This window comes from Ctenopharyngodon idella, chromosome 11, assembly GCF_019924925.1.
Source record: "Ctenopharyngodon idella isolate HZGC_01 chromosome 11, HZGC01, whole genome shotgun sequence".
In the NCBI taxonomy this organism is placed as follows: domain Eukaryota; kingdom Metazoa; phylum Chordata; class Actinopteri; order Cypriniformes; family Xenocyprididae; genus Ctenopharyngodon; species Ctenopharyngodon idella.
The window spans coordinates 640167-665793 of NC_067230.1; the positions used below are offsets into that span (position 1 = coordinate 640167).

Consider the following 25627-nt stretch of genomic DNA (forward strand, 5'->3'; position numbering starts at 1 on the left):
TGTAGCTGAAGCTTCATGTTTCATAACTGCTTGTCATTTTTGCAACCAATGAGATTTGTCAAAATTACCATTATGTTACTTAAAAATGACTCCTCATTTTTCCTGGTATTTTTTTTTTAATCAAAGGAAATTGTTTTTGTCCATTTTGGAACAGATATGTGTAGGCCTATATTTAGAAGAAATCGTCATTTGTAAGATCACTGTCTAAAAACCTATCGAGCTGCTTATGTAGAAAGCACTTTGTGGCTTTGTAGTAACGTTTGGAATATTCAAGCATTCTTTGCACCCTTAGCGTCAGCAAAATATTAGCAAATTCATATTCGCATTTAAAAAGGATGGCGTTTTGAACGCACTTATGTTGCCTTGCAGCTTGCAACGCGTACTAGCTAGGCAGTTCGCTGGGTTTTGAGACGCTGCTTCTGAACAGGCGCTTCAGTAGGAGGAAGTACCGGAACAAACACGGGTAAAACGTTTTACTTCATGCATACGAATATGAAGTATTATTTGCTTGAATTTAACTGTTTGATGAAGGCCCTTTTAATCCAGTAATACGGAATATATAAATGTAATGTGCTTGTAATGTTTAGCTAGCACTAAGCATTTGAACTGAGGAACTGCTGTAAACGACGTTTATTAATAGAAATTCTTAAAACGCAACAGACTTGCACATCTTAACATAATGTGATATTTTTGTCGTTAATGTTTTCTCAGTACATGCACCATATAAAGGGCTTGTTTTTCTACTTCGATAGCTAGCAGCTCATTAGAGTTAGCATGCTAATGTGAACGCTTACCTCGTCAGTCACCTTATAAACAACAGAAATTTGTTGTCAGGTGTGAATTAATCTACTATACATGCCTAATAACGGTTGTCACACTAATAATGGTTTGAAATTGCTTATATTATTATGTTTCCCATATATTACGATATTTGATGAAACTGGACTGACGTTTGTAAAATTTATTTTAGGGATGTTGTCCATAACCTGACCTCAAGCTTCCTAGAAAGAAGAGTGGATTTGGGTTCTTCAGTGTTTAATTCAGGCTCAGATAGTTTGCTGAAGTGAGATCGCAGCCCATCTCCTCAGCATGGAGATAGCTGTAGCTAAAATCCTCTGCCTGCTGGGGCTGTTTGTCCTCATGTTGGGGGGCATCCTTATTCCTGTGAGAGTGATGCAGATGGACAATGATAAAGTCACAAGGTACAGAAGAGTAGTTGCTTTAAGCAACTCTTTTGGAGGAGGTGTATTTCTGGCCACCTGCTTCAATGCCCTTCTACCAGCAGTTAGAGAAAAGGTATGTTATCGAGCATGATTTTAGTTCTTAAAGGAACAGTTAACTCAAAAATAAAAATCACCCTCAGGTTGTTACAAAGACGTTTAAGTTTTTTCAGTGGAACACAAAAGAAGAGATTTTCAAGAATGTGCTGGTCACTCATTTCCATGTAATTACAATTTATGGGGCTTTAAGTTTCAAAAAGGATACCAAGGTGCCATAAAAGCCGTTTATATGACAATATGTGTGAGAAACATTTATGACACTTCTGTGGTGCCTTTCCATACTTTTTAAAGCTTGAAAGCTTCAGTCCCCATTAATTGTAAATTCATTGGGCAGGGCAGGGGGATATGAGGGGGGAATGAGCAGATAAATTTTTTTTTAACAATTTCCTTTCATGTTCCACTGAAGAAATGAAATCATATGGGTTTGAAACAAGATGAGGGTGAGTAAATGATGTCAGAATTTTATTTTCTGGGGTAAACTCTCTTCAAGACCCTTAAGGATTGTATTTGTTATGTAAACAAAATTAGTTATACAAACAGAATTATCATCAGGAAGTTCACTGGGATTTAATGAAATCTAATTACTGTTTGTGCATGTTACCTTGCCTTTTTTCTTTTAGGTTGAGGACATTTTGAAAGAGGTAAAGATCACCAATCAGTACCCACTGGCAGAGACCATGATGATGCTTGGATTTCTCCTCACCGTATTTGTGGAACAGGCTGTGCTTACTTTTCGCAAGGAGAAGCCCTCGTTTATTGACCTAGAGACATTTAATGCTGGTGGCTCGGAAGTGGGGAGCGACTCAGAGTATGATGCTCCATTCATTGCTCCCGCTCGGGGTGCGGCCAGAGCCCAGCAGCACCATTCTTATCACCACGGACACTTCAACCCTTCTGAGCTGAAGCGTGCTGGGCTGTTGAGATTAACTAGCCTGGTGCTAGCCCTTTCTGCTCACTCTATCTTTGAGGGTCTTGCTTTGGGTCTTCAGAACGATGGGGCTAAGCTTGGAAGTCTCTTCATTGGAGTGGCCATCCACGAGACGCTAGCATCTGTGGCACTGGGGGTTAACGTAGCCAAGGCAGGAGTCCCCTTACGAGATGCCAGTAAACTGGGCTTAACAGTAAGCCTAATGATTCCTCTGGGGATCGGTATTGGCATGGGTATTGAGACGGTCCAGCACTGGACAGAAAGTATTATATCTGTAGTGCTCCAGGGCCTGGCAGCCGGCACATTTCTCTTCATTACGTTCTTTGAGATCCTCTCACAAGAGCTGGCGGATAAACACGACAGACTACTGAAAGTGCTGTTTCTTGCACTGGGCTATGGTGTACTAGCAGGGCTCGTCTTTATCAAATGGTAAAGGAGTTCAAAAGTGTACAATTTTCCAAAATTGTGAACTGCTCTTCTAGAGCACAGTTAAACATCATAAGTTTCCGTAATCTATTGCATAAAAAACAATCGATATTCTATAGAGCAGAGGTTTTCAACATTTTTGATGTTAACGACACCAAAATAATAATGATTCCATTGTGAGGGACCCCCTTCCTAAGATATAAAGGCACCTATAATAGTTGCTATATTTACTGTGTGAGAAAATATTAAGTTAATGTTATTTTCAAAAATTAAATAATTGGCTTTAATATTGTCATTTTACTAAGGACAAAATAAATTATTGAAATATCTTGAGAATATTTAATTTGCATCTAATTTGTATTTGTAAGATGACAGCATGTTTATTTCTTGGTGTTCAAAACAGCTGCCATTAGAACAAAATAATTGTTTAATCCCTTACATTCCATTTACAGCAAAAGTAAATCCTAATATTTGGTAAATATTTATACATCAGATCAGATCTGATTGAAGTAGTTTTTTTGTTTTGCCTAATAAGAGTCATGCTAAGCTTCAAAAGTAAATGCAGAGAATTGTTGAATTTATGATTTCTGTTCATAAGCTTATGTGGTGCATTATTAAAATGGTATTGGGTATTGACATCAACTTTCAAAGCATTAAAAAAATGTTTGTGTTTTTTTTCACATTTTTTTGAAGCCCTCTAAAACACATTTGGAAATCCTTTTCTTTAGAGCCTCTTTATTTTCATTTAAATATGCTATAGAATTTATATTAAGAGATTAAAAATGCCTTTTGAATAAATGCCCTATTATTTAATGGAATTAAATGTTGATTCTGAATGACTACTGTATAACCTTCGGTCTCTGATGAATTTCATATTAAGAGAGAATACTCATGGTGCCACTCCTGTAATTTTTTTCCCATTCTTTAGGAAAATATCACAATGTATTGTTTTGTTCATTTAACAGTCAATATTTACCAATATTACAATGACTCAATGAATATTACTGTTTTGTTTTGTTGAAGAATTTGCTTTCAGATACTATTAGCTGAATGCAAATGTAATGGAATGTTAACAAGAGACTGGAAGCAAGTTCTGTCAGGACCACTATCGTTAAAGCTGGGGCCTCATTTATAAAATGTTGCGCAGAAACCGTCCTAAATTTGATCCTGCGATCATTTCTCCGATGTGCGTACATGTGATTCATAGAATGAACGTACACAGAAAACGAGCGTACGCCTCTCTTTCAGATGTGAAATCTATAAATCGCAAATGATCTTGAACTTGCGCGCAACTGAATGGTTTCAGTTCTCCGCGTTTTAAACGACACTACATTAATGTCATTTACATATAAAAGATCACCAGTCATTGTCCAAATCCTTGGGGAACTGCAAGTGTGTACGTCTGCTCAGGCCCTGACGTGGATCTAAGCACTTTTCCACGTCAAAGACCGTTTTTATAAATATGAGCATTGGCGTGGATTTAAGCGTACGCCCACTCTAAGATCAAATCTGTGCATACGCACTCTTTATAAATGAGGCCCTTGGTTCTTTTCTCGGCAAAAACTCCCTGCTTATCCATGTAGCCTACCATGAATAAGAGCAGGGAGGACAGCGATAGCCCCCCTAATGTAAACAACAGAAACAACATAAATGTATTGCAGATATCATTAATGTTCAATAATTTAATGTACAACATAATTTGATAAATTCAAAGGGGAATCAGAAAGCCAAATCCTGACTGGATGAGAGGAGGCGCTAGGGATGGAGGAGGGTAATTAGCTCCTGAGCAATGCGATAGCTGCTGATATTACTGATGGACCTTATATATGAATGCTGTGATAGGCGTCATATTCCTATAGGTAGTTGTGGATCAAATGAGAGTCAGCTGATGCGAGCTTGACTGACGTCACCTGCCAAAACTAACACTACACTTGATTTATTTTTAACTTAAAGTTGAATTTTTTAGTAAGAACTTTGTGTTGAAGTTGATCAGATTTGTTTACAATAAATTCAGTGTAGTTGAGTGCACAATAGTCAAACTGCCAAAAGTTACTTGGCAGAGCAGCTTTACTGGGGGAAAACATGATCAAGGTAGAGACTAAAGGTTTGGTTGTGAGCTGACTGCTGGGGCTGTAGGCAGATAAATGGTGTTTTGAATTTGAAAGCTTTTTAGGTGAATGAGTTTGAGTGGCCTGTGATTGGTGGTTCACGATTTGATGTAATGTACTCAATGTAATGTGCTAGATTTGAACTATCTATTGAATTTTTTATTTTTGCCTAATAAGAGTCATGCTAAGCTTCACAAGTAAATGCAGAGAATTGTTGAATTTATGATTTCTGTTTATAAGCTTATGTGGTGCATTATTAAAATGGAAATTGGGTATTGATATTGCCCATAGTGAACCTAAGGAAATTTAAAATTCACAACTTTTTTTGTGTGTTTGAACAATCTTTTGTATATCTTTTTTACTTTCACATTTGTATGTCCTTTTACAGCCATACGAATCTTTATGGATATATTGTTTTAAGTCATATGAGAGTTCTCAATACCCTTTTCAATGTTCAAGTATTTCTGGGCAGTTTCCACAAGTCCACAACAGATCTGAGATACAACAAGAAAAAAAAGTTAATCTGTAGCCTTTTCCTGTCTCTGTTCTTTTACAAGGATCAATGATATTCAGTGATGCAAACTCTCCTTTTTAAAAAAGCATACAGAATTGTATCTATTATCAATTTTTAATTTAATAAAGTAATTCTCCTAGTTGTGTATTTATATTTGAATCAGAAATATTTTTTGATTGTCTTATTTACAGAGTAGTTGCTTTGTTATTGCCTAGTTGAAAGTGTTCTTAGATCACCATGTAACCAGTCTTCTCCTTTTTAATTGTCACAAAGCCACAATCTGACACACAAAGGTCATGACCTATCAGACCTATTAACACTGAGGGTGCATCTCAAACAGCTCCCTTGTTCAGTAGTCAGTGCACTGATCAGGGAGTCCGCCATTTTAACAGCTTTCTCAATCGCAAAATCCTTCCAGTGCACTGAAACGCTCGTTGCCTAAAAAGTCCCACAGTGCACCGTGAAAACCAGGGAGCATCGATGTTTACTGTGTTCCTTTAACGGAAGTTCTGAAGCGCGAAACCTAAATCATTCGAGTCAACTCTCTTCACAGAGTGACACACGATAGCTGTTTTTTTAAAATACAAAACATTACTTTATTATATTTCAACATAAATATACATTGCTAGACAGGTAATGAACATAATCTAGCTGTTATAATTTATTTACTACTGAATTGTTGCATGCATATGTAACAAGCAAAGTATCACAATGTACATTAAATAACAATAAAAAAATAATGATATCAGTTCTGCTGTTGTTCATAAATACCAGTAATGATGTTGTACAATGAGGACATTGTCATGTCTACACGAATTTGTCTACATGATAAACTGATTCACGACCTAGGAAGCTGACTGAGACGCACCCTGACTGATTACACACCATTCTGACATTAAACTGCCTTTAGTCATGTTAGGATTATGGCAGAAGTGGATACTGTTTGTATCCATTGTTTCATAGGACCATAAGACACATTTTAAACATTTTAAAATTTTTACAATTCTTTGAAATATTGGTATATTTCACAATGTTACTGTTTTTATTGTATATGAGAGAGTTCTTTCAAACACATAAAAAAATCTTACCAACCCCAAACTTTTCATCAGTTGTATATATTGTAGCCTGTGCTGTGCTGCGCTGCACAAGCACGTCTACCATGTGGTGCAGGTTTCATGTGTGGTTTCGATAACTTACAGCGATGGAGAACTCACGGCTCAACTGGACTCATGTCAAAAGTGGTAAGACTTATCAGTTTTATGGACATTGCCATCTTTGATATAACTTCGATCACTGTGGTTATGGTTATTGGTAAGATAATACGGGCTTGACTCCCGTTGCATGTTCATACAGAGAGTATTGAAGATGCTACTGTAAGTTGCTGTTTGAACAAGACATTTCAAGACTCACCTGTAAGCAGAGGTTGTCAATCCCAAAAACTGACAGTGTGAATATAGCCTTTATGTATGATTATTATGTAGCCTTTATGTAGATTATCACAAACTGCAAACAGGAAGCATTCATGTTATTTTTTCCAACTGAAAACAAGAAAAAGAAATAAGCAAATTGTGTTATATGATGTCTGAATGCTAGACGCTCTAAGTTGTTTTCACTGGAAGTTTTACAGCTGTACCACAAAAAGCTGACAAAGATACTGAAGTAAATAGTTGTTGCTATGGAAATAATACACTGTAGATTGTAGACGCATTGATGTAAACTGGTAGGTTACACTCTGTCGAAACTGGACACGAATGGCACGACGTCACATCAAAAGCACATAAATCATTATAATCAGTGATTCTGTCTACACTGGGTGCCAAGAGTAAATGGATACCCCGGTGTATTTGACCCACTCCGTGCATTTGTGTTACAGACAACAGGACAAATGTGCTTGGAACATCCGCTTTGATGTGTTCAATGACACGGCAGTGCAGACACGTTGTTAGAATGCTGCTTTTTTTGCAAGTACTGTAGTTACAAGTTTCAGCTCGGAAATCTTTGGCATATACAAACACCCCCCAAGAACATCTCAACACCCCCTTTTGAGAAAATTGCTTCCAGCGCCCCACATATTCGCTGAACGCCCACGTTAAAAAAAAACTAACCTAGAACCTGTTGGCGTTGTTGATGGCTCCGGGCTTGATGATGATGCTGTGAGGGAGGTTCACTTAAGTAGCTGGATTCAGATCCATGATTCATGTTTCATGGTCACTACAAAATAATTTGACAATGTGAATCTGTGAAAATAACTTACAACAGTTGATCTGCCACATCCCGTAGCAAACTCCAATCTCTGCTGCTAGTTAGATCTGATGCTTCTACATGAGTTCTCAACCAGTAATGCACTGGATCTATGCTGTCGGAGGTGGAACCACGGGGAGAAGCAGCTGAGGTGGAGACAGGGTGCCGGAGGACTGAAGCATGGAGTGACAAGGCAGGAGCGACAAGGCAGACAAGTGCAGGAGCGAAGCCTGCACTATGTTCACTACGTCAACAGTTCAAATTGTTAAATAAAGTCGATATTTTTGTTTTGTTTTTGCACACAAAAAGTATTCTCGTCACTTCATAACATTAGGGTTGAACCACTGTAGTCACATGGACTCTTTGAAGGATGTCTTGAATACCTTTCTGGACCTCAAACGGTGCAATGATGTTGCTGCCTATGTGTGGTTCAGATACCCTCGGATTTCATCAAAAATATCTTAATTTGTGTTTTGAAGATGAACGAAGGTCTTACAGGTTTGGGATGACATGAGGGTGAGTACTTATTGACAGAAATTTCATTTTTGGGTGAACTAGCCCCTTAATGCAAAGAGTTGCTCCTAGCGACAAAATTCCAAGAAAATTCTTAGGAAAGTGGGCGTTTCCTTTTAAAATGAAAGAAAAAATCATAGTTAAGAAAAAAGTAGTTCAGAAAGCATCTTATCCCTTAAAAGAGGTCTTAAGGTCCAAAATTGTTAGGAGTACAGAACAGGACTTTTAAGAGGCTTAAGAGTTTCTTTAGCAGTGGAGAAAATGGACGAAACATGAAGCAGGAGAAGAAATGTGTTGCACACAATGCATGACATTGAGTTAACAAGACACTACATATTAGGTCGTGCAGGGATCATGTTTGTGGACATGCTAAAATCTCCGACACAGCACAAAAATGCCATAGCACCAGAAATTGATGTAATCACTACATTAACATATTTGGCAACTAGAAAAATGCAACTGTGCAGCAGTGATGATTTCCCAGATAGCAAGGTGACATTGATTCAATGTTGAAATTCCATCAGAATCATCATTTTGGTTGAGATTGAAAATTCAGTGCTAAATAATATTGAATCAATGTTAAAATTTCAATGCTTTTCAGTGTTGAAAAAGACAACATTGAATCAACGTTGATATTTCAATGCTTTTCAGTGTTGAAAAGTACGAACATTGAATCAATGTTGATTTTTGGTCAGCTTCATTTCCCCATGTCAATCCATCTGTCCCCTCATTCAACACTTTATTCACATTAGCATTCATGACCCTTCCCTCTAGTCTAGTCCCACAAAAATAAATAAATAAATTAAAAAATAAATAAATAAATACAAATCCTGCCAACTGAAGTATAGATAAACTCCAACCAGTTGGAAGTCAGTGAGATGAAAAAGCTGGACATTATTATTATAATAACGTTACACTCTTTCAACTTAAACACTAAATTCACAACTACTTAGAACATCTCACCTGCACTTTAAGGATCCCGCGTCAGACGTTTTTCTGACGTCACGACGCACGAGCGTCTTGAACTTTCTGCTCGGAATCGATTTTCTCGGACTGAAAGGTAGGTTGAACTTGGAAATTTGTTTTACTTTATATATTGGATAATGCAGCGTTTGAATGTGTTTTACAGTTAATTAACGTTGTTTGTGAACATGAATACTAACAGAATCGTAATTAATCGAATTTAAAATGAATTCCTCCTTTACCGTGTATGCAGCGCGAGATATTTGAAATGCTGTGTGCGGGAAGTGCGCGTGGTGCGGGAGAAAACGCCAGAGGCTGTGAGGATTCCTGCATTATAATATTGAGTTAAGTTTTTTAATTAATGTTTGTCTGTTCTTTTATTTGTCTTTGACATGTTAGCTCTGATTTCATGTATATGTTTGCCCAAAATGATGATCCAAATCTGTAAGTAAAGACATTGTGAACTAACATTTGCCTAACTTGGTGTTTTGCTTCATCCAGGGAAAAATGTTAGGATTTTATTATTTTATTTTATTTTTTTAGTATAAATCATGATCATGGTTTTAGTAGAAATAGTAGATTATAATAGTAGTATTTGCACAACTAATTAATTGATCTAGCAAACAACTTTCGACCACTAATAAATGCTGTAAAAATGTTTCTCCCCTTAGGACCTAAAGCTTTTCAATTATTTTTGATGACCGAGGACACTTTTGAAATACATGGTAAGTAATTTCTATTAAAAAAACTGATATAGTTGTTAATGAATTACTAATGTTGGATATGAGTAAAATCCATGTTGTTTATTGACTTGCATGTTATCCTCTTTAACAAATTTAGACTTGGAATTATTCAAACCAGATGTTCATTACCTCACCGTTATGCCATCCCAAATGCATGTGATTTTTTTTTTTTTTTTCTCCAGAAAAATCTTTTGTAATAATTGTTTCCCCCTGTCCCCCCTCCCCTCTCTCTCTTTCTCTCAAAGTGATGGTTTGCATTACTGTGTATGAATTGTGAAGGTATCTTCTTTACATTTCTACTGAAGGAAAAAAAAAAAAGACAGAAGGTGAGTAACAGCAAATTTTCATTTCTGTGTGTTTTTATTTTCAGACTAAATTATAAATGCAACCAGTGACTGATTCAGATGCGTTTCTTAATTGCAGATCTGGCTAGTCATTAATACAAATTATTTTAGTTTTGTAAAAAAATTGTCCTATCCTTTGCGGTCACATATCTGCACATAATCTGATTCCTTATTACAGATTATTCTGATTTTTTTTTTTTTTTTTTTAAATGAGTAAAATAATCACAGTTGCTTTATCACAGACTGAAAACATTCACCTAAGAAGAGTGTGTCCTGTAGGCCCTTTTTTCCGGAGAGAAAGTCCTGAAGACCTCCTGAAGGAGTACCTTGTGAGTTGAACGTAAGCATATTCTGATTTATTTTTCAGAAAAAATATAAATTTGTTTATTTTGTAGTAATTCTAGCAAAAGGCAATGAAACTGGTTTGTTTTATGTACACAACTTTAGGATAACCAGACAGATGATTGTGAGGGTGACCCTGAGCAGCTCTTCGTGGTGGTGTTCATTATTCTGAATGAGGGGGAGCCAGAAGGGAGCGCGAGATTCAGTGAACTGCGAACTGCTATTCAGTAAACTGCGAACAGGTTCGCGTGCCAGAAGGGAGCGCGGGATACAGTGAACTGCGATTCAGTGAATTGCGAACAGGTGCGTGTGCCAGAATGGAGCGTGAGTGCATGGAAATATTAACGCGAAGGGCCTTGCATCACCATATTTTTATTTTAATATTTTCTGGTATATCTAAGTTAAGTTACCCAGGAGCTCTGTTGACATAGATTTAGCTAACGTTAGCTACAGCTTGATGAACTGAGTCATTGAACACAGCAGGAGAGAACGCAACGTTAGCCAGCTAGCTAAAGCTCCGGTGGAAAATTATTAGTTAACGCTACCGTTTTTGAGGAGGTAGATTTTGAGGTGAGGGGACTGACAAGGCAGAAGGTAAAGTGGTCCACCGTTCTATCAATAAGCAGACCTGCCAACCTGTACTCAATTTGCATAGCGGATACGCATTTTGACTTCAAAGTACGCTGGTACGATTTGTCACTCTAAACTACGCAAAAACCTGGTGACGCCTCTGTGCACGCGCAGTCCTCAAATCAAGCAACAGCAAAAGAAGAAGAGTTCGACCAATCATAGCGCTAGGTTCTTCCCCCAAATAGCAAGTGGGGATGATTGACAGATGCGTAAAGCCTATCATTAAAAAGAGACTGAAAATCGACACCAATAAAGATTCCCGCTCGATCCCCCTTCATAATACTTAGTAAGGAGGCCATAATAATTTTTGACTCATGGCTGAAGTTAAGTTTCTCCAGCTCTCCCCAGGTTGGCAAAAAAAGCATCTCAAAATGCATCAGATTGATGCTTTAAAATATGGAATATTTCAATTTTTCTTACGGGGAGCATGCCCCCGGACCCCCCTAGAGGGGTAATATCCTTCTCACCTTTTTCACCCCGACCCGTTTTCATGCCTGATTTAATGAATAAGGACATACTTTTTGCATTAGAAGAGTAGCTTCAATCCTTGAAAAGCTTCAAGTCCTGAACAGTGAACTGTGGTAATGTTTCAGTCTGTAGTACTGTGTTTCTGTCTTCGTTGGTGAGTTTCCAAGTGTATTTACTTCCATTTTACAGATGCAGGTTGCATTTATGTTGTCATGGTTTTCCAGGCTCTTTTCCCAATTACTAAAATGCATGTTTGAGCTGTTTTAACTGAAAGTAACTTGCACTGACATCTTAAAATTTGTCTGTGCTATTGTGTATTTTGGAATGGGTTTCCATGGCCTAGCAGCTGCATCCAAGCCTTACATTACCAAGTGCAATGTAAAGCATCAGATGCAGTGGTGAAAAGCACGCCGAGACTTGTTCTCTGGAGTGACGAATCATGCTTCTCTTGTCTGGCAATCCGATGGACTAGTCTGGGTTTGGCGGTTAAAAAGTCGTCTTCTTCAATCTTGTCCCAGAGTCCAGCGAGGAGAGGATCTTCACGCTGAAGGAGAAAGATTCTGAAGCCTACAGTGAGATTTGCCTGCTCATATAGACGGATAGCCCCGCCCATTTCGGTGGGCTGCAGCACCGTTCGTGCAGTTTCACTGCATGATTTAATGAGGCTTCAGTATTTAGAAGAAAAAGGAGTTTTCCCAAAACGTCAAATACGATGCAATACGAGTGAATCATATTGATGGGGAATAAAGTGAATTGAGTTGAGTTCCCTTTCGCATCTTCTTGCGCTTGAATATTTCAATTGGCAAGGCTCAAACTTTCGTGACGATGCAGCACTGCTTCATCAACTGTCCTGAGTGTCGTTCACATTTATTCAAGTTCATGTTCTCACAACTCTTACACCGTTTTATATACTCCCCAGCACCAATTTTTACTTGCATTTGGCGTTTTGCATGTGTTAGAGCCAAAAAATGTTCAGTCTGAATGCAATGATAGGATGTCCTACTTTACTGTCAACCTATGTATTTCCATACCTCCGCTCACCCTGCTCGCTGAGACATCACGTCATCAGCGTGTTCCATGAGGATGCAGAGGCCGCTGGAAGTAGGTCATCCAGGATACTTTTGCCTACTCTTTTATGAGTACTGTGAATTCTGACATCTTTTGTCACCTTTTGTCGCTTTTTTCACCTATTATATAGTTGGGAAGTATGTGATTTTGGATGCAGCCATAGAGTGCCTCCAATGAACAGCAGCCACCTTTAATCGGGCTCGATTGCAATCCCTGGCTCGATTGCTCCTGTCTGCCTCACTGCTCAGATTGGTTTGCGTTTGTAACTCCGTGTAGCTTTGTTTTGAATCTCTTTTATTCATTGTTGCTTATTTTTTTTATTTTATTTTTTTTTTTATTACCTTTATATGTAATATTGCCTACCACACTAATCTGACGTCGCTAGCTTGTAATCTTTGAATCTAAATCGCTGTTACAACGCATTTGCATTTGCAGCGCTAGCTTGTTAACTTGTTAACAGTCTCTCGCGCGCTCCTTTTTCAACGCGTTCTTCAAACAGCTGTGGTAAGTCGGATCAGTCTACAAACATGGTGAGTCATGTCATCCTCTCCCAGCATTGCTACCTGTTCCATTTGCCACATGTTTACCATAGCTCTCTCTGTCAGCGACGAGGGATTTACATGTCATAAATGTAGGGAAATAGTCAGGCTGACAGAGAGAATCTCAGAATTAGAGACACGCATCCAAACTTTAATCGAGGATAGTAAGAATGCAAGGGCTTCAGATACTGTTTTGGATGCGACTAGCTTAGTGAACTCTGTACATTGTTTGGTTCCGGCTGTAGAGCCCGCGCAGCAGGGCACTTGGGTAACGGTGAGGCGGCCTAGCCGCGGAAAACACCACTCTTCCGTTCCAATAAGAACATCAAACAGGTTCTCCCCACTCAGTGATACACCCACTGAGAATCCTGTTGAAAGTGCCCTAGTTATTGGTGATTCTATTACACGGAACGTGAAAATAGAGACACCAGCCACCATAGTCACATGTTTGCCGGGAGCCAGAGCACCTGACATCAAAGCAAATTTAAAAGTGCTGGCTAATGCTAATCGTAAATACTCTAAGATTATTATTCACGTCAGCACTAATGATGTTCGACTTTGCCAGTCGGAGATCACTAAAATTAACATTAAAGAGGTGTGTGAACTCGCAAGTACAATGTCAGGAGAAGTAATTTGCTCTGGCCCCCTTCCTGTTCGTCGGAGTGATGAGATAGTTAGCAGATTATCATCACTCAATGGCTGGCTGTCTAAGTGGTGTCCGCAAAATAATATGGGTTTCATAGACAATTGGAAAAGTTTTTGGGGCAGACCTGACCTGTTGAAAAGAGATGGTATTCATCCCTCCCGGGATGGTGCTGCTCTTCTCTCTAGTAATATGGCACATAGTCTTAGAACTGAAACATGACAAACTGGGGCCCAAGTCAGGAAGCAGACAGACTGGCTAAACCGACCGTCTGCTAGCTGCCTCACGTTACAGAAGTCAGAAAATTCAGATAACTCCCAACACATAGAAACTCTTACACCTAGATATTTTCAAATAGAGACTGTGTCTGTACCCCGAATTAGTAAAAACAAAAAACTTCCAAACCCATTTAATGGTAAAAATTTAATTGATGTTCAACAAATAAAAAATAGATAATAATGCTAAACAAATGATAAAACTCGGGTTGTTAAATATTAGATCCCTTTCTTCAAAATCACTTATTGTTAATGATATTATCAAAGATAATAATCTAGATGTGCTGTGTTTGACAGAAACTTGGCTAAAACCGGACGATTACATTACTTTAAATGAGTCTAGTCCTCAAGGTTATGATTATCGACACAATGCCCGTCAGAAAGGCAAATGTAGTATCTCGTGTATACTACATTTAGTCAAGGCGGCTAAACTGCCTCCATGCCATAAATATGGTAGAACCATCACTTCTACCACTAAAGATCTCTTTATAAATAATCTTCCTGATCAGTTTCATCGCCTTAGCATACCAGAAAGCTTAGAAGACCTCGATGTTGTAACAAACTATTGCCTCTGTCTTTTCCAGCACATTAGACTCAGTTGCTCCTTTGCGCTTAAAAAAGATTAAGGAAATTAATCCAATGCCATGGTACAATGAGCACACTCGGGCCCTAAAGTTAGCAGCCAGAAAAATGGAGCGCAGCTGGAAGAAAACAAAACTAGAAGTATTTCGCATTTCGTGGAGAGAGAGAATGATTGAGTACAGAAAGGCCTTAAAATCTGCTAGATCTGCTTATTTTTCAAAACTTTTAGAAGAAAATAAACACAACCCTAGGTATTTATTTGATACAGTGGCTAAATTAACAAGAAATAAAGCTTCAACTTCTGATGTTTCCAAAGAGCACAGCAGTAATGACTTTATGAACTTCTTTACTTGCAAGATTGATAATATTAGAGAAAAAATTATAACCATGCAACCGTCTATTACAGTATCGCGTCAGATAGTGCATTGTAGTGTCTCTGAGGAAAAATTCAGTTCATTTACTGCTTTAGGAGAGGAAGAATTGTCTAAACTTGTTAAATCATCAAAATCAACAACATGTATGTTAGACCCTATACCGACTAAGCTATTGAAAGAAATGCTTCCAGAGGTTATAGATCCTCTTCTTAATATCGTTAATTCATCTTTATCACTAGGATACGTACCGAAAACTTTTAAGCTGGCTATTATTAAACCTCTTATTAAAAAACCACAACTTGATCCTAGAGAATTAGTCAATTACAGGCCGATCTCAAATCTCACTTTTCTGTCAGAAATACTAGAAAAGGTAGTATCATCACAACTATGTTCCTTTTTAGAAAGAAATAGTATCTGTGAGGATTTCCAGTCAGGATTTAGACCGTACCATAGTACTGAGACTGCTCTCATTAGAGTTACTAATGATTTGCTCTTATCATCAGATCGTGGTTGTATCTCTCTTAGTGTTACTGGATCTTAGTGCTGCATTTGACACTATTGATCACAATATTCTTTTAAATAGACTCAAATTATTTTGGCATTAGTGGAATTGCATTGTCATGGTTCAAATCATACTTACCGTTATCAGTCTGTTGTAGTAAACGAAGAGATGTCATATCGATCACAAGTTCAATATGGAGTACCGCAAGGCTCAGTACTAGGACCGTTGCTGTTCACTCTGTACATGCTACCCTTGGGAGATATCTTTAGGAAGCATGGCGTTAGTTTTCACTGTTACGCTGATGATACTCAGCTCTATATTTCTTCGCGCCCTGACGAAACTTACCAATTCACAAAATTAACAGAATGCATAGCTGATATAAAAAATTGGATGACCAGTAATTTCCTACTACTAAATTCAGAAAAAACAGAGATTCTAATTTTTGGACCAAAAACTTCTTCACGTAATAACCTAGAATACTGTCTAACACTTGATGGCTGCTCTGTTAAGTTTTCGTCGTCTCTTAGGAACCTGGGTGTGCTCTTTGATACCAATCTTTCATTTGAAGGCCATGTTACTAGCATCTGTAAAACCGCATTCTTCCATCTTAAAAATATATCTAAACTACGACATATGCTCTCAATGAAAAATGCAGAACAGTTAGTTCATGCGTTCATGACCTCAAGGCTAGATTACTGTAACGCTCTACTGGGTGGTTGTTCTGCTCGCCTGATAAATAAACTACAGCTCGTACAAAATGCAGCAGCTAGAGTTCTTACTAGAACTAGGAAATATGACCATATTAGCCCAGTTCTGTCAACACTGCATTGGCTTCCTGTTAAACATCGTATAGATTTTAAAATCTTGCTAATTACTTACAAAGCACTAAATGGTTTAGCTCCCCAGTACCTGAGCGAGCTCCTAATTCATTATAGTCCTTCACGTCTATTGCGATCTCAGAATTCAGGCCAGCTGATAATACCTAGAATATCAAAATCAACCGCAGGCGGTAGATCCTTCTCCTATTTGGCACCTAAACTCTGGAACAATCTTCCTAGCATTGTTCGGGAAGCAGACACACTCTGTCAGTTTAAATCTAGACTAAAAACGCATTTCTTTAACCTGGCATACACATAACACATTACCAATTTATATTTTCAAATCCGTTAAAGGATTATTAGGCTGCATAAATTAGGTCAGCCGGAACCGGGAACACTTCCTATAACACCTGATGTACTCGTTACATCAGAAGAAAAATGGCATCTACGCTAATATTAGTCTTTCTGGTTATCCCGAGGTTCACTGTAGTCAACCGGATCCAGGCCGTATCCAGGTGAGACCAAGGACCTGCGCCTTGACACGACCACAACGCAGCCCTGAAGTATCAGCAGAGATTGAGTCAACTAGATCATCCACTCTGAGGGCCTCATCGACACGACAGCCATGACACAGTTCCTCAACAGCCGTGATGAATACAATCCTCAATTGGATGGAACTGGAATAAATACTTTGAATGTTGCGATCCTGTCGGACTTATGATAGCAACCTGAATCGTAACAAAGCACTGTTGGCCAGAGGAGAACTGGCCCCCCGACTAAGCCTGGTTTCTCCCAAGGTTTTTTTTCTCTATTTAAACACCTATTTGCCACTTGTCTGCTACCTGATGTCACCTGATGGAGTTTGGGTTCCTTGCCGCTGTCGCCTTTGGCTTGCTTAGTTGGGGACACTTGACATTTGACTTGACATTTGATATTCAACAGTGCTTTGATCTGCCTGCATTGACACTATTCTTTTAAGAGCTGCTGTGCAGCCAAATAATGTACCAGTTATCAATGTAAAGCTGCTTTGACACAATCTACATTGTAAAAAGCGCTATATAAATAAAGGTGACTTGACTTGACTTTAAGCCTATGCTGCGTTCACACCATGTCGTAATAACCATAATTAAGAGATGGCAACCTGTGACATTCTACTCAGAGTTATTCACATTCTCAGACTTGATTTTATGCATTTCTATCTCAACACTATCAATATCGTAATTAATCTGCAGCAGTCTGGTGGTACAAGTCAGCACACCTTAGCTTTAAGGCTATTTTCAATCAACATTTAGCATACGTACCGCTCTTTCCATTTCCGAGCACCGATGGTGTGAGGACCCTATTGTAATTGCTCGGTCAGTTATTCTTCTTCTCCAAAATGAATCCCATTTTCGAGGGCCTAAACATGCTTGGAAACTCATGAAACTTTGCACACGCATCAGAAGTGGTGAAAATTTACACCTGATAGGGGTTACAGAATTAGGTGAGGCAAAATGGCCCGATAGTGCCACAAAATTTCAATTAAGTGCCCTTCTTTTCACATACAAGTATGAAATTCGGTAGACACATGTAACAGCCCAATACTTACAAAAAAATCCCTGGGAGCAAAATCTGAAAACACAACAAGAAGTGAGATATTCTGAATTTTCTCTGCAAAATTTTTGCAGTTTTTGCCATTTCCAGATGTTGTACTTTAACAAACTCCTCTTAGAGATTTTATCAGATAAACATCATATTTGGTCAGTCTAATATAAAGTTCTTTGCAACGTTAAAATGCAAAAATCTTGAGTTTTTGCTAAAGGGTGTGTCTGTGATGGCCTGACAAAATTTGATGTTTCGCCATGAAACAGGGAGTTGTTGTAACTCGGGCATACAATGTCCGATCTGCCCCAAACTTTACATGTTTGATAAAAGTCCTGGCAAGAAGACATCTACATGCCAATATTCAGTTACAGTCATAGCACCACCTGCGGGCAACTGGAAATGTCATGTTGTACACTGTGATTACAGGGTTTCCACGGGTCTTAAAAAAGTCTTAATTTGACTTTCTACAATTTAAGGCCTTAAAAATGTCTTAAATTGGAGCAGAAAGTCTTTAATTTAATATCATGGCATTAAATTAGGGCCATGTGATTTCCACGATGTGGAAAATGGGTATGGAATTGCAGAATCCATTCATAAAAAATGGAATTTACTGTATAATACGGAATGTTATGGAATTTGTCAACTTTTGGATGAATAAATCAAAAGTAGGACTGACAGGGCACTGACAGGTGGATTTTTGAAGGATCAAGTGAAATAGAATTTTGATTGCCTGACCAGATGTAGCCTGATTAATAACACACACACAGAAAGAAAAAAACCTATGGAATCACCAAAACATGAGAATGATTCTGCATTCATTTAGTGTAAGTGGCAATTAATGGTGGATAATAATAATATACTGTATAATGTACTGACGGTAACAAGGTTGCGCTGTTGAGGCTCGCGCATCCAGTGTGCAGCACACATAAAGAAACTCAATTAACATACTCCGGTAAAAAAAAAAAAAAAAAAAAAACAGTTTTTATATTTATAACTTACATATGATACAGTTAAACAGGAAGTTGTTGTAACTCAATACAATGTCCAATCTGCCCCAAACTTAACATGTTTGAGAAGAGTCCTGCCCTGCACTGCAAAAACTCCTCATCTAGTCAAGACTTACAATCTTATTTGTAGCCATAAAATCTTAATCATCTTATTTTAAGAATAAAATACTATGCAAGAGCAGATTGTGTAAGATTATTTTGATTGTTTTAAGATTATATATCTTTTTTTCCTTACTTAGTTAAGAAAGCTTAAAGTTAGTTATTTTACCTGCAAATTAAGTTATTTTCCCCTTACAAGCATCATCTGAGGCCAGCCTTGTATCTTTTAAGACTTTGTTTTAGCTGTAATAACTGGTTTTGAGGTTGCCTAGTAAAAAAAATGCTCAATAATCACACTTAGGACTTGTTCATTATTATTTATTCCAAATGCTTGTATTATGTCAACACCAACACATTTATTTACAACCTACTGTAACAACAAATTATCTAAGACACTACAGTATTAAGCCACCACACTCTTTCCAAATATCTAGTATGGTTTTTAATTTCCAGTTTTAAGTGCAATGACATCTTCCAGATTATATTTTGTCAATACATACACACTGTTTTTGAAACTGACTGGATAATATGACATAGGATCAAGGAGCTTTTCAGCATCTATAAACTCTGTTGCCTGGGCAAGATTAGGTACAGCAATTTCATATGCTAACAGATCTCTATTCAAATCCAGAGTCTCATACAGTTGGTATTCAAAACAAAATAATGAACTGTCTACAACATAAATATTTTTTATAAGCCCAAAAACAGGTACATTCCCATTTGCACTTGTGATTATAAGGGACCTTTCACTGACATACTTGTTACTATTGAAAATAAGCCACTTTACTGACACTGCATGTCGTATACAATCAATCCCTAAAAAATATTTAATCTTTGCTTTAATGTATTGTATATTTGTGACTTCTGACACAGGACCCAATTCCTTCTCATGTGCAAACATAGGATGCTCAGAACCAAGTTCATTTTGACAACATTCAAAAAGCTGATTACGGTTTGCAAGTGACTTGCAGACATTTCTGAAGTTCAATTTTGATGACCACTGCTTGAACAAACAGTGTTTTGATTCAAAACGCATGCACATTTGCCTTATCAAAGGGCCCAGTGAAAGAATTTGACCAGGGAGATGAAGCATGTAATGTTGTTTAGGAATTACATTATTGTCAGGAAAAAGTTGCTTAAATCTTTTCAGATGCAACTCAATCATCGTTTTCAGCCTTAAAACACTTTGCACAGATAAAATTGGTGCAAAAAGTAGCTGAACTATCTCAATTAAGTCCAAAACAAACTGAACATATTAATTTTTTTTCTATGCTGCTTAACAGAAAAGGCATAATTTTCAACAGTATTAACATTTGACCAGAGGACTGTTTAAGTTTGTTATCATTAGATGCCAAAGTACTGACACTGATCGTACAAGGTTTGTCCCGTATGTCTACTGGTGAAAAGGGAAAACTCAGCATGGCTGAATTGAACATGTCCAACTCCATCTGTCCCGAAAGAACAAGGTATTTTAACACACATTTAATTTCCATGGGTGCAACACCCTCGAGAATGATGTGCATTATGTCCTGCGGAGTTTGCTCAATAAGGTCAAAGGCTGGAAAATCAACTAACTTGCTTCTTCTGTTAATTCCGTAGGTGGTTTTGAGAGCTGATTTCAGGAATTCAGTACTAGCCCTTTCTATTTCAAGGCACTGCCTAATGTGTTTTTCCAGGGTCCTTTTAGTGAAACTGTTTTCATCAAAATTCCTTTGCATTTCTTCAAAGGTACATTCGCAATGCCTGCATTTACTATAGGAAAAACCAACTCCTTCCTTGAAACCAGCAAGCTCGTGTTCTGCAAGTGTGTCATCACACACTGAAACTACAGCACCAAATAAATCCATTTCACCTTTCCGCGTTTGGATTTTGACGCCATTATACAGCAGCTGCAAGTCTTCATTAATTCTTTGTAACACACCATCAACACCGAACTCATCAATATCATTAGCTTTTGCTATAGCTAGGAGCCTGATTGCAGCAAGCTTAGACCTGAATTTAGGGTCTATATTTCCTAACGTATAATAAACCATCAGCAGTTTATTTACAGAAGCGTGTGACCCTAAGGGATTGCGTATCTCTATTTCATCAGTGTATAAAATTAACTGCAAAGCAGAGGGTTTTACTGAAAATAATGGGTGGGATTTGAAAAGACTCCCATCAGCAATGTCATAGAAAAAATCTTCTTTGTTCAAGCTCTGTGGTGGGGTGCTGATCATTTCCAAAATTCTGGAATGGGATAACAACTGTTCGAGACTCTTAATTAAGGGTACGTAGTAAAAACTTTTGTTTTTGATTGCAAGAACCCTTGATTGTCCTTTCTTAATTCTACAGACCCTTTGAGACATCACAATCTCCTCTGGCTTAACTGGGTTAAAAAGCTCCTGAATGATTTTGTCCTGCATGTATGTGGTGGCCATAATGGAGAAGGGATCCTGAAAATTGTCAAATGCTGCCAGTGCCTCCTCTTGGAGCTGCTCCGCACTGTCTGAATATCTCTCGAAGATCCCCTTTATTTGGTTCCTTAATGTATCCAGAAGAGAAGTCTGATATTGCTGAACTCCAGAGACAATATTGTTGACACTCCTCTGAAATATAAATAAATATAAAGTGTCAAAAACCTAAAATTCTGTAAAAAAAAAAAAAAAAAAAAAAAACTCAAGTAACCCCTCACCCACCATAAATACTAGATAAAAACAATTGTAGCCTTTATAGTGTGGATTCTACACACACAAATGTGCATTTGTGAGAAAACTGATGTATTTTGCTGTGATTGCACCTTCACAAAAATATATTCATTACATGTACATTTACCACTAAACATTAAAATTATTAATTTTCATGCACTGAAAGGGGTGTTAAAGTGATAGGCAATCTCAAAAAGAACTCAATATTTATGACTTGTATAGGACACAAATGGTAAGAATGTGTTTCCAATGACTTTAATAATATTTCCACCTCAGAACATGGAATTAAATTAAAATATTTGGTGTTCTTTAGAAACAAGTGAGTCAAACAGACTGTAAGGTTACATGAAGCTGGACAACAATGACAGATTTTTCATCTTTTAGTGTACTATCTATTTTAAATAAAGTTATAAAAAATGTTAACAATATTAATTACATGCAGTGGAATACCTGGGACAGGTGGCATTTTCCCTGGACATTAACAACAAATGCAGCTGCACGTCTTGTAAGATTTTCACTTGATGATGCTTCTTCCTAGACACAAATACATAATTAGAGTCCAGAATACTTCATATAAAGTATTCTAGAGGTATAACATCATGGAGAAAGAAAAAAAAAAAAGAAAAAAAAAATTACCTGATGATCAGGACATGGAATTGGAAAATCCTCAGTCTCTTGCTGTGACATTTCATTTGGGGTGTCCAGTGTGTCTTCACTGCTGGTCCTCTGCATCCCTCTTGTTTGAGTGGTACAGTCTAAAAACACTGGTATGTCAAAATTTTCACCTCCAATTCTAGATGGCTCAGATGTTGCTGTCGTCATCCATCCAGTGCTTGGCTGCCCAGTGGCAAAATACAGAGCATGTGAGCATCTGACATGGTAGTAAAAGGAATTGAATACTCTGTATTCTTCTGGACACCCATCAATTCCACATATAACACGGAAATCTGGGTTGCGACTATGTGCTGTGTTGGATTACAAAGTGTTGCAATTAAAAAGATATATACAAAAAAAAAATGGTTTAACTGTTAAAACCTAGACTTTATTGTTCAAATATGCACAAATGATTGAATTTTAGTGTTCACACATCTTAATATGTTAGTAAGCAATGACTGATATGTTGAGCACATAGGTTACTTCCCCCTCATTGTACTTGTGTGGTATGGTCTGCCAATTAAGTCAGAAGAAGAGGTAACAAACTTGCCACGTTATATTGGTTTCAACTGAGGTAAGGGTTTAATGTTTCATTTCAAAGTATAATCCAATATTATTAAGTCTAATATTAGACTGTAGAAAAAATATGATTTTGATGAAATTCGACATTACTGTGTTGATTGGTCTTGTTAGCCAGTAAGTTAGCTGCGTTTAACAAATGATACTTGTCTCATGATGGATTAAAGCATTACTTATGCACTGATATTGTAATAACTTGTCTTGAAAAACTGGCAAAATTACAGAGACGAAATAGATCAATGTTGTTCGCTATTCTTTATTATTTTCTAGTAGGCCTAGTCATTAATTGAGCTGTTCATGTGAGTAGCCACTAGAATTTTTCGAAAAATCAATTGCTTACGTTACATATCACAGATGTCATGATTATGTAGTCTTGAAAAAAAAATCCGTTTGTTTAGTGCGTTAAGGGTTTCTGTTATTTTAGCAGCCGTTGGGTTTCTGACCAATCACGGACATGTGTGGAGAGGGAGTAAAATCTTTGCGTGGCAGGGGCAGCTGCCACTGAGACCTGTTACTCGACCCGTCGCCTCTAGTGGCAGCTGCCACTCGACCTGTCACCGCTATTTGCGCCTGTCACTCGACCTGTCACCGCTGCCACTCGACCTGTCACTGCTATATGCGCCTGTCACTCGACCTGTCACAGATATATGCGCCTGTCACTCGTCCTGTCACCGCTGCCACTCGACCTGTCACAGATATATGCGCCTGTCACTCGACCTGTCACAGATATACGCGCCTGTCAGTCGACCTGCCACGGCTAATCGCGCCTGTCAGTCGACCTGCCACGGATATACGCGCCTGCCACTCGACCTGTCACAGATATACGTGCCTGCCACTCGACCTGTCACGGCTATACGCGCCTGTCACTCGACCTGTCACAATACATGTATATAAAAAGAATGTTTATTAGTGTTTCAGTATTTCACCAACAATTTGTTGTGATAAAACTTCCAAAAAGTCCCCTATTGCAATTTGCATGCATTTCTAAGATTAGAAATAAGTGTTATTTACATACATTTTATAAATATATTGTATAAAATATATGTATAAATATTTACAGTACTGGTCAAAAGTTTAGACACATTGCTATTTGTAATGTTTTTGAAATAAGTATTTTATGCCCATCAAGCCTGCATTTATTTAATCAAAAATTCAGGAAAAAACAGTACTATTGTCAAATATTATTTCAGACAGGACCACTTTGGCAAGTTACTTGAGTTTATTGAACACAATTTATCTTTGGCGGTCTGGTTCCTTATGGGGGTTCTTGCTCCAAAATTAATTGAACATACAAGAGCTTTAACATTAACCCCCCCGGGACGTTCAGCTTGGAAATACATAGACAATTAAGACACTTAGTAATGTCTTTAAAAGTGAACATGGTAATCGTGTAGATATGGCAGTGGGACGTCTATACTGTAGCTTGGTTATGAGGATGAGTGTCTCTCAGCAGTGAGGTCCATGCCAGCCGGGACTTGAAAGCCTTAGTGATCTGAAACAAAAGAAGACGACAACCAGAAGGTGCACAGTAATATGCTCATGCTTATAGTGGGGAGGGAGGGAGGGTTGCGAGCAGTTTGAGTATACTTACCGAGCAGTAATGCCACGTATATATGTCCTGTGTCTAATAGGAGAATGGTAGTGATTGGAGCGATTTGACAGCTGACCTCATCAGCTGGTCGCAGCACTATGCCTACGTGGCCTGACTGAACTAACGCTGCGCTCGATTACAATTTAAAATAATGGTTGGAGTAATAATGTTTTTTTTTTCTATATAATATACTTTAAAGTGTAATTTATTCCAGTGATCAAAGCCGAATTCTCAGCATCATTACTCCAGTCTTCAGTGTCACATGATCCTTCAGAAGTCAATATGATAATTTATTATCAATGTTGGAAAATGTTGTGCTGCTTAATGTTTGTTTTATAACCTGTGATACATTTTTCAGGATTCTTTTAATGAAAAAAAAAAAAAAAAAAAAAAAAAAAAAACAGCATTTATTTAAAACAGAACTCTTTTGTAACAATATACTCTACCGTTCAAAAGTTGGGGTCAGTAATTTTTCCTTTATTTTTTTGAAAGAAAGTAATACTTTTATTCAGCAAAGATGTGTTAAATTGATAAAAAGTGACAGTAAAACACTTACATTGTTAGAAAAGATTTATATTTTGAATAAATGCTGATCTTTTTAACTTTTTATTGATCATTGAATCCTGAAAAAGTATCACACAAAACAAATAATAATATTAAGCAGCACAACTGTTTCCAATACTGATAATAACTGAGCAGCAAATCATCATATTAGAATGATTTCTGAAGGATCATATGACACTGAAGACTGGAGCAATGGTTGGTGAAAATTCAGCTTTGATCAAGGAAATAAATTATATTTTAAAGTATATTAAATTAGAAAACCATTATTTTTAATTGTAATATTTCACGATATTACTGTGCTTTCTGTATTTTTGATCAAATTGGCTTGGCTTTGAGCAAGCTTGATGATCATAAGAGACTAGTAGTAATCTGTAGTAGTAAACTGTATCTAAATCAATATTTCAATAACAATGTTTACATACGGTCTTTAATGCCAGTGATATTATAAACCACTGGAGAAATGTGAAAGAATATGGGGACAGGGCTACTAGAACTTCGGGCCAAAAGTACAGTTGTTCAGCGGGCCTCCCTCTTCATACAGGATGACACTCCTACTGATGA

At 37.6% G+C, this 25627-nt stretch overlaps 2 protein-coding genes across 3 annotated transcripts in view; one reads left to right on the forward strand and one right to left on the reverse strand.

Moving 5' to 3' along the window:
- The window catches only part of LOC127522709 (mucin-2-like), a 230830-nt gene that overhangs the window by 145476 nt on the left and 59727 nt on the right, over window positions 1–25627 (reverse strand). The gene's annotated exons all lie outside the window — the stretch shown is intronic.
- Window positions 210–5403, forward strand: LOC127522720 (zinc transporter ZIP3-like). Of its 2 annotated transcripts, none has more exons than XM_051912985.1 (3): window positions 210–463; window positions 971–1296; window positions 1901–5403. In XM_051912985.1, exons 2-3 carry the CDS (start codon window positions 1090–1092, stop codon window positions 2639–2641), a joined length of 948 nt encoding a protein of 315 aa, XP_051768945.1. In that variant the 5' UTR covers window positions 210–463; window positions 971–1089; the 3' UTR covers window positions 2642–5403. The 2 variants fall into 2 exon arrangements, with proteins under 2 accessions (XP_051768945.1, XP_051768946.1); XM_051912986.1 differs by lacking the exon at window positions 210–463 and adding an exon at window positions 470–834.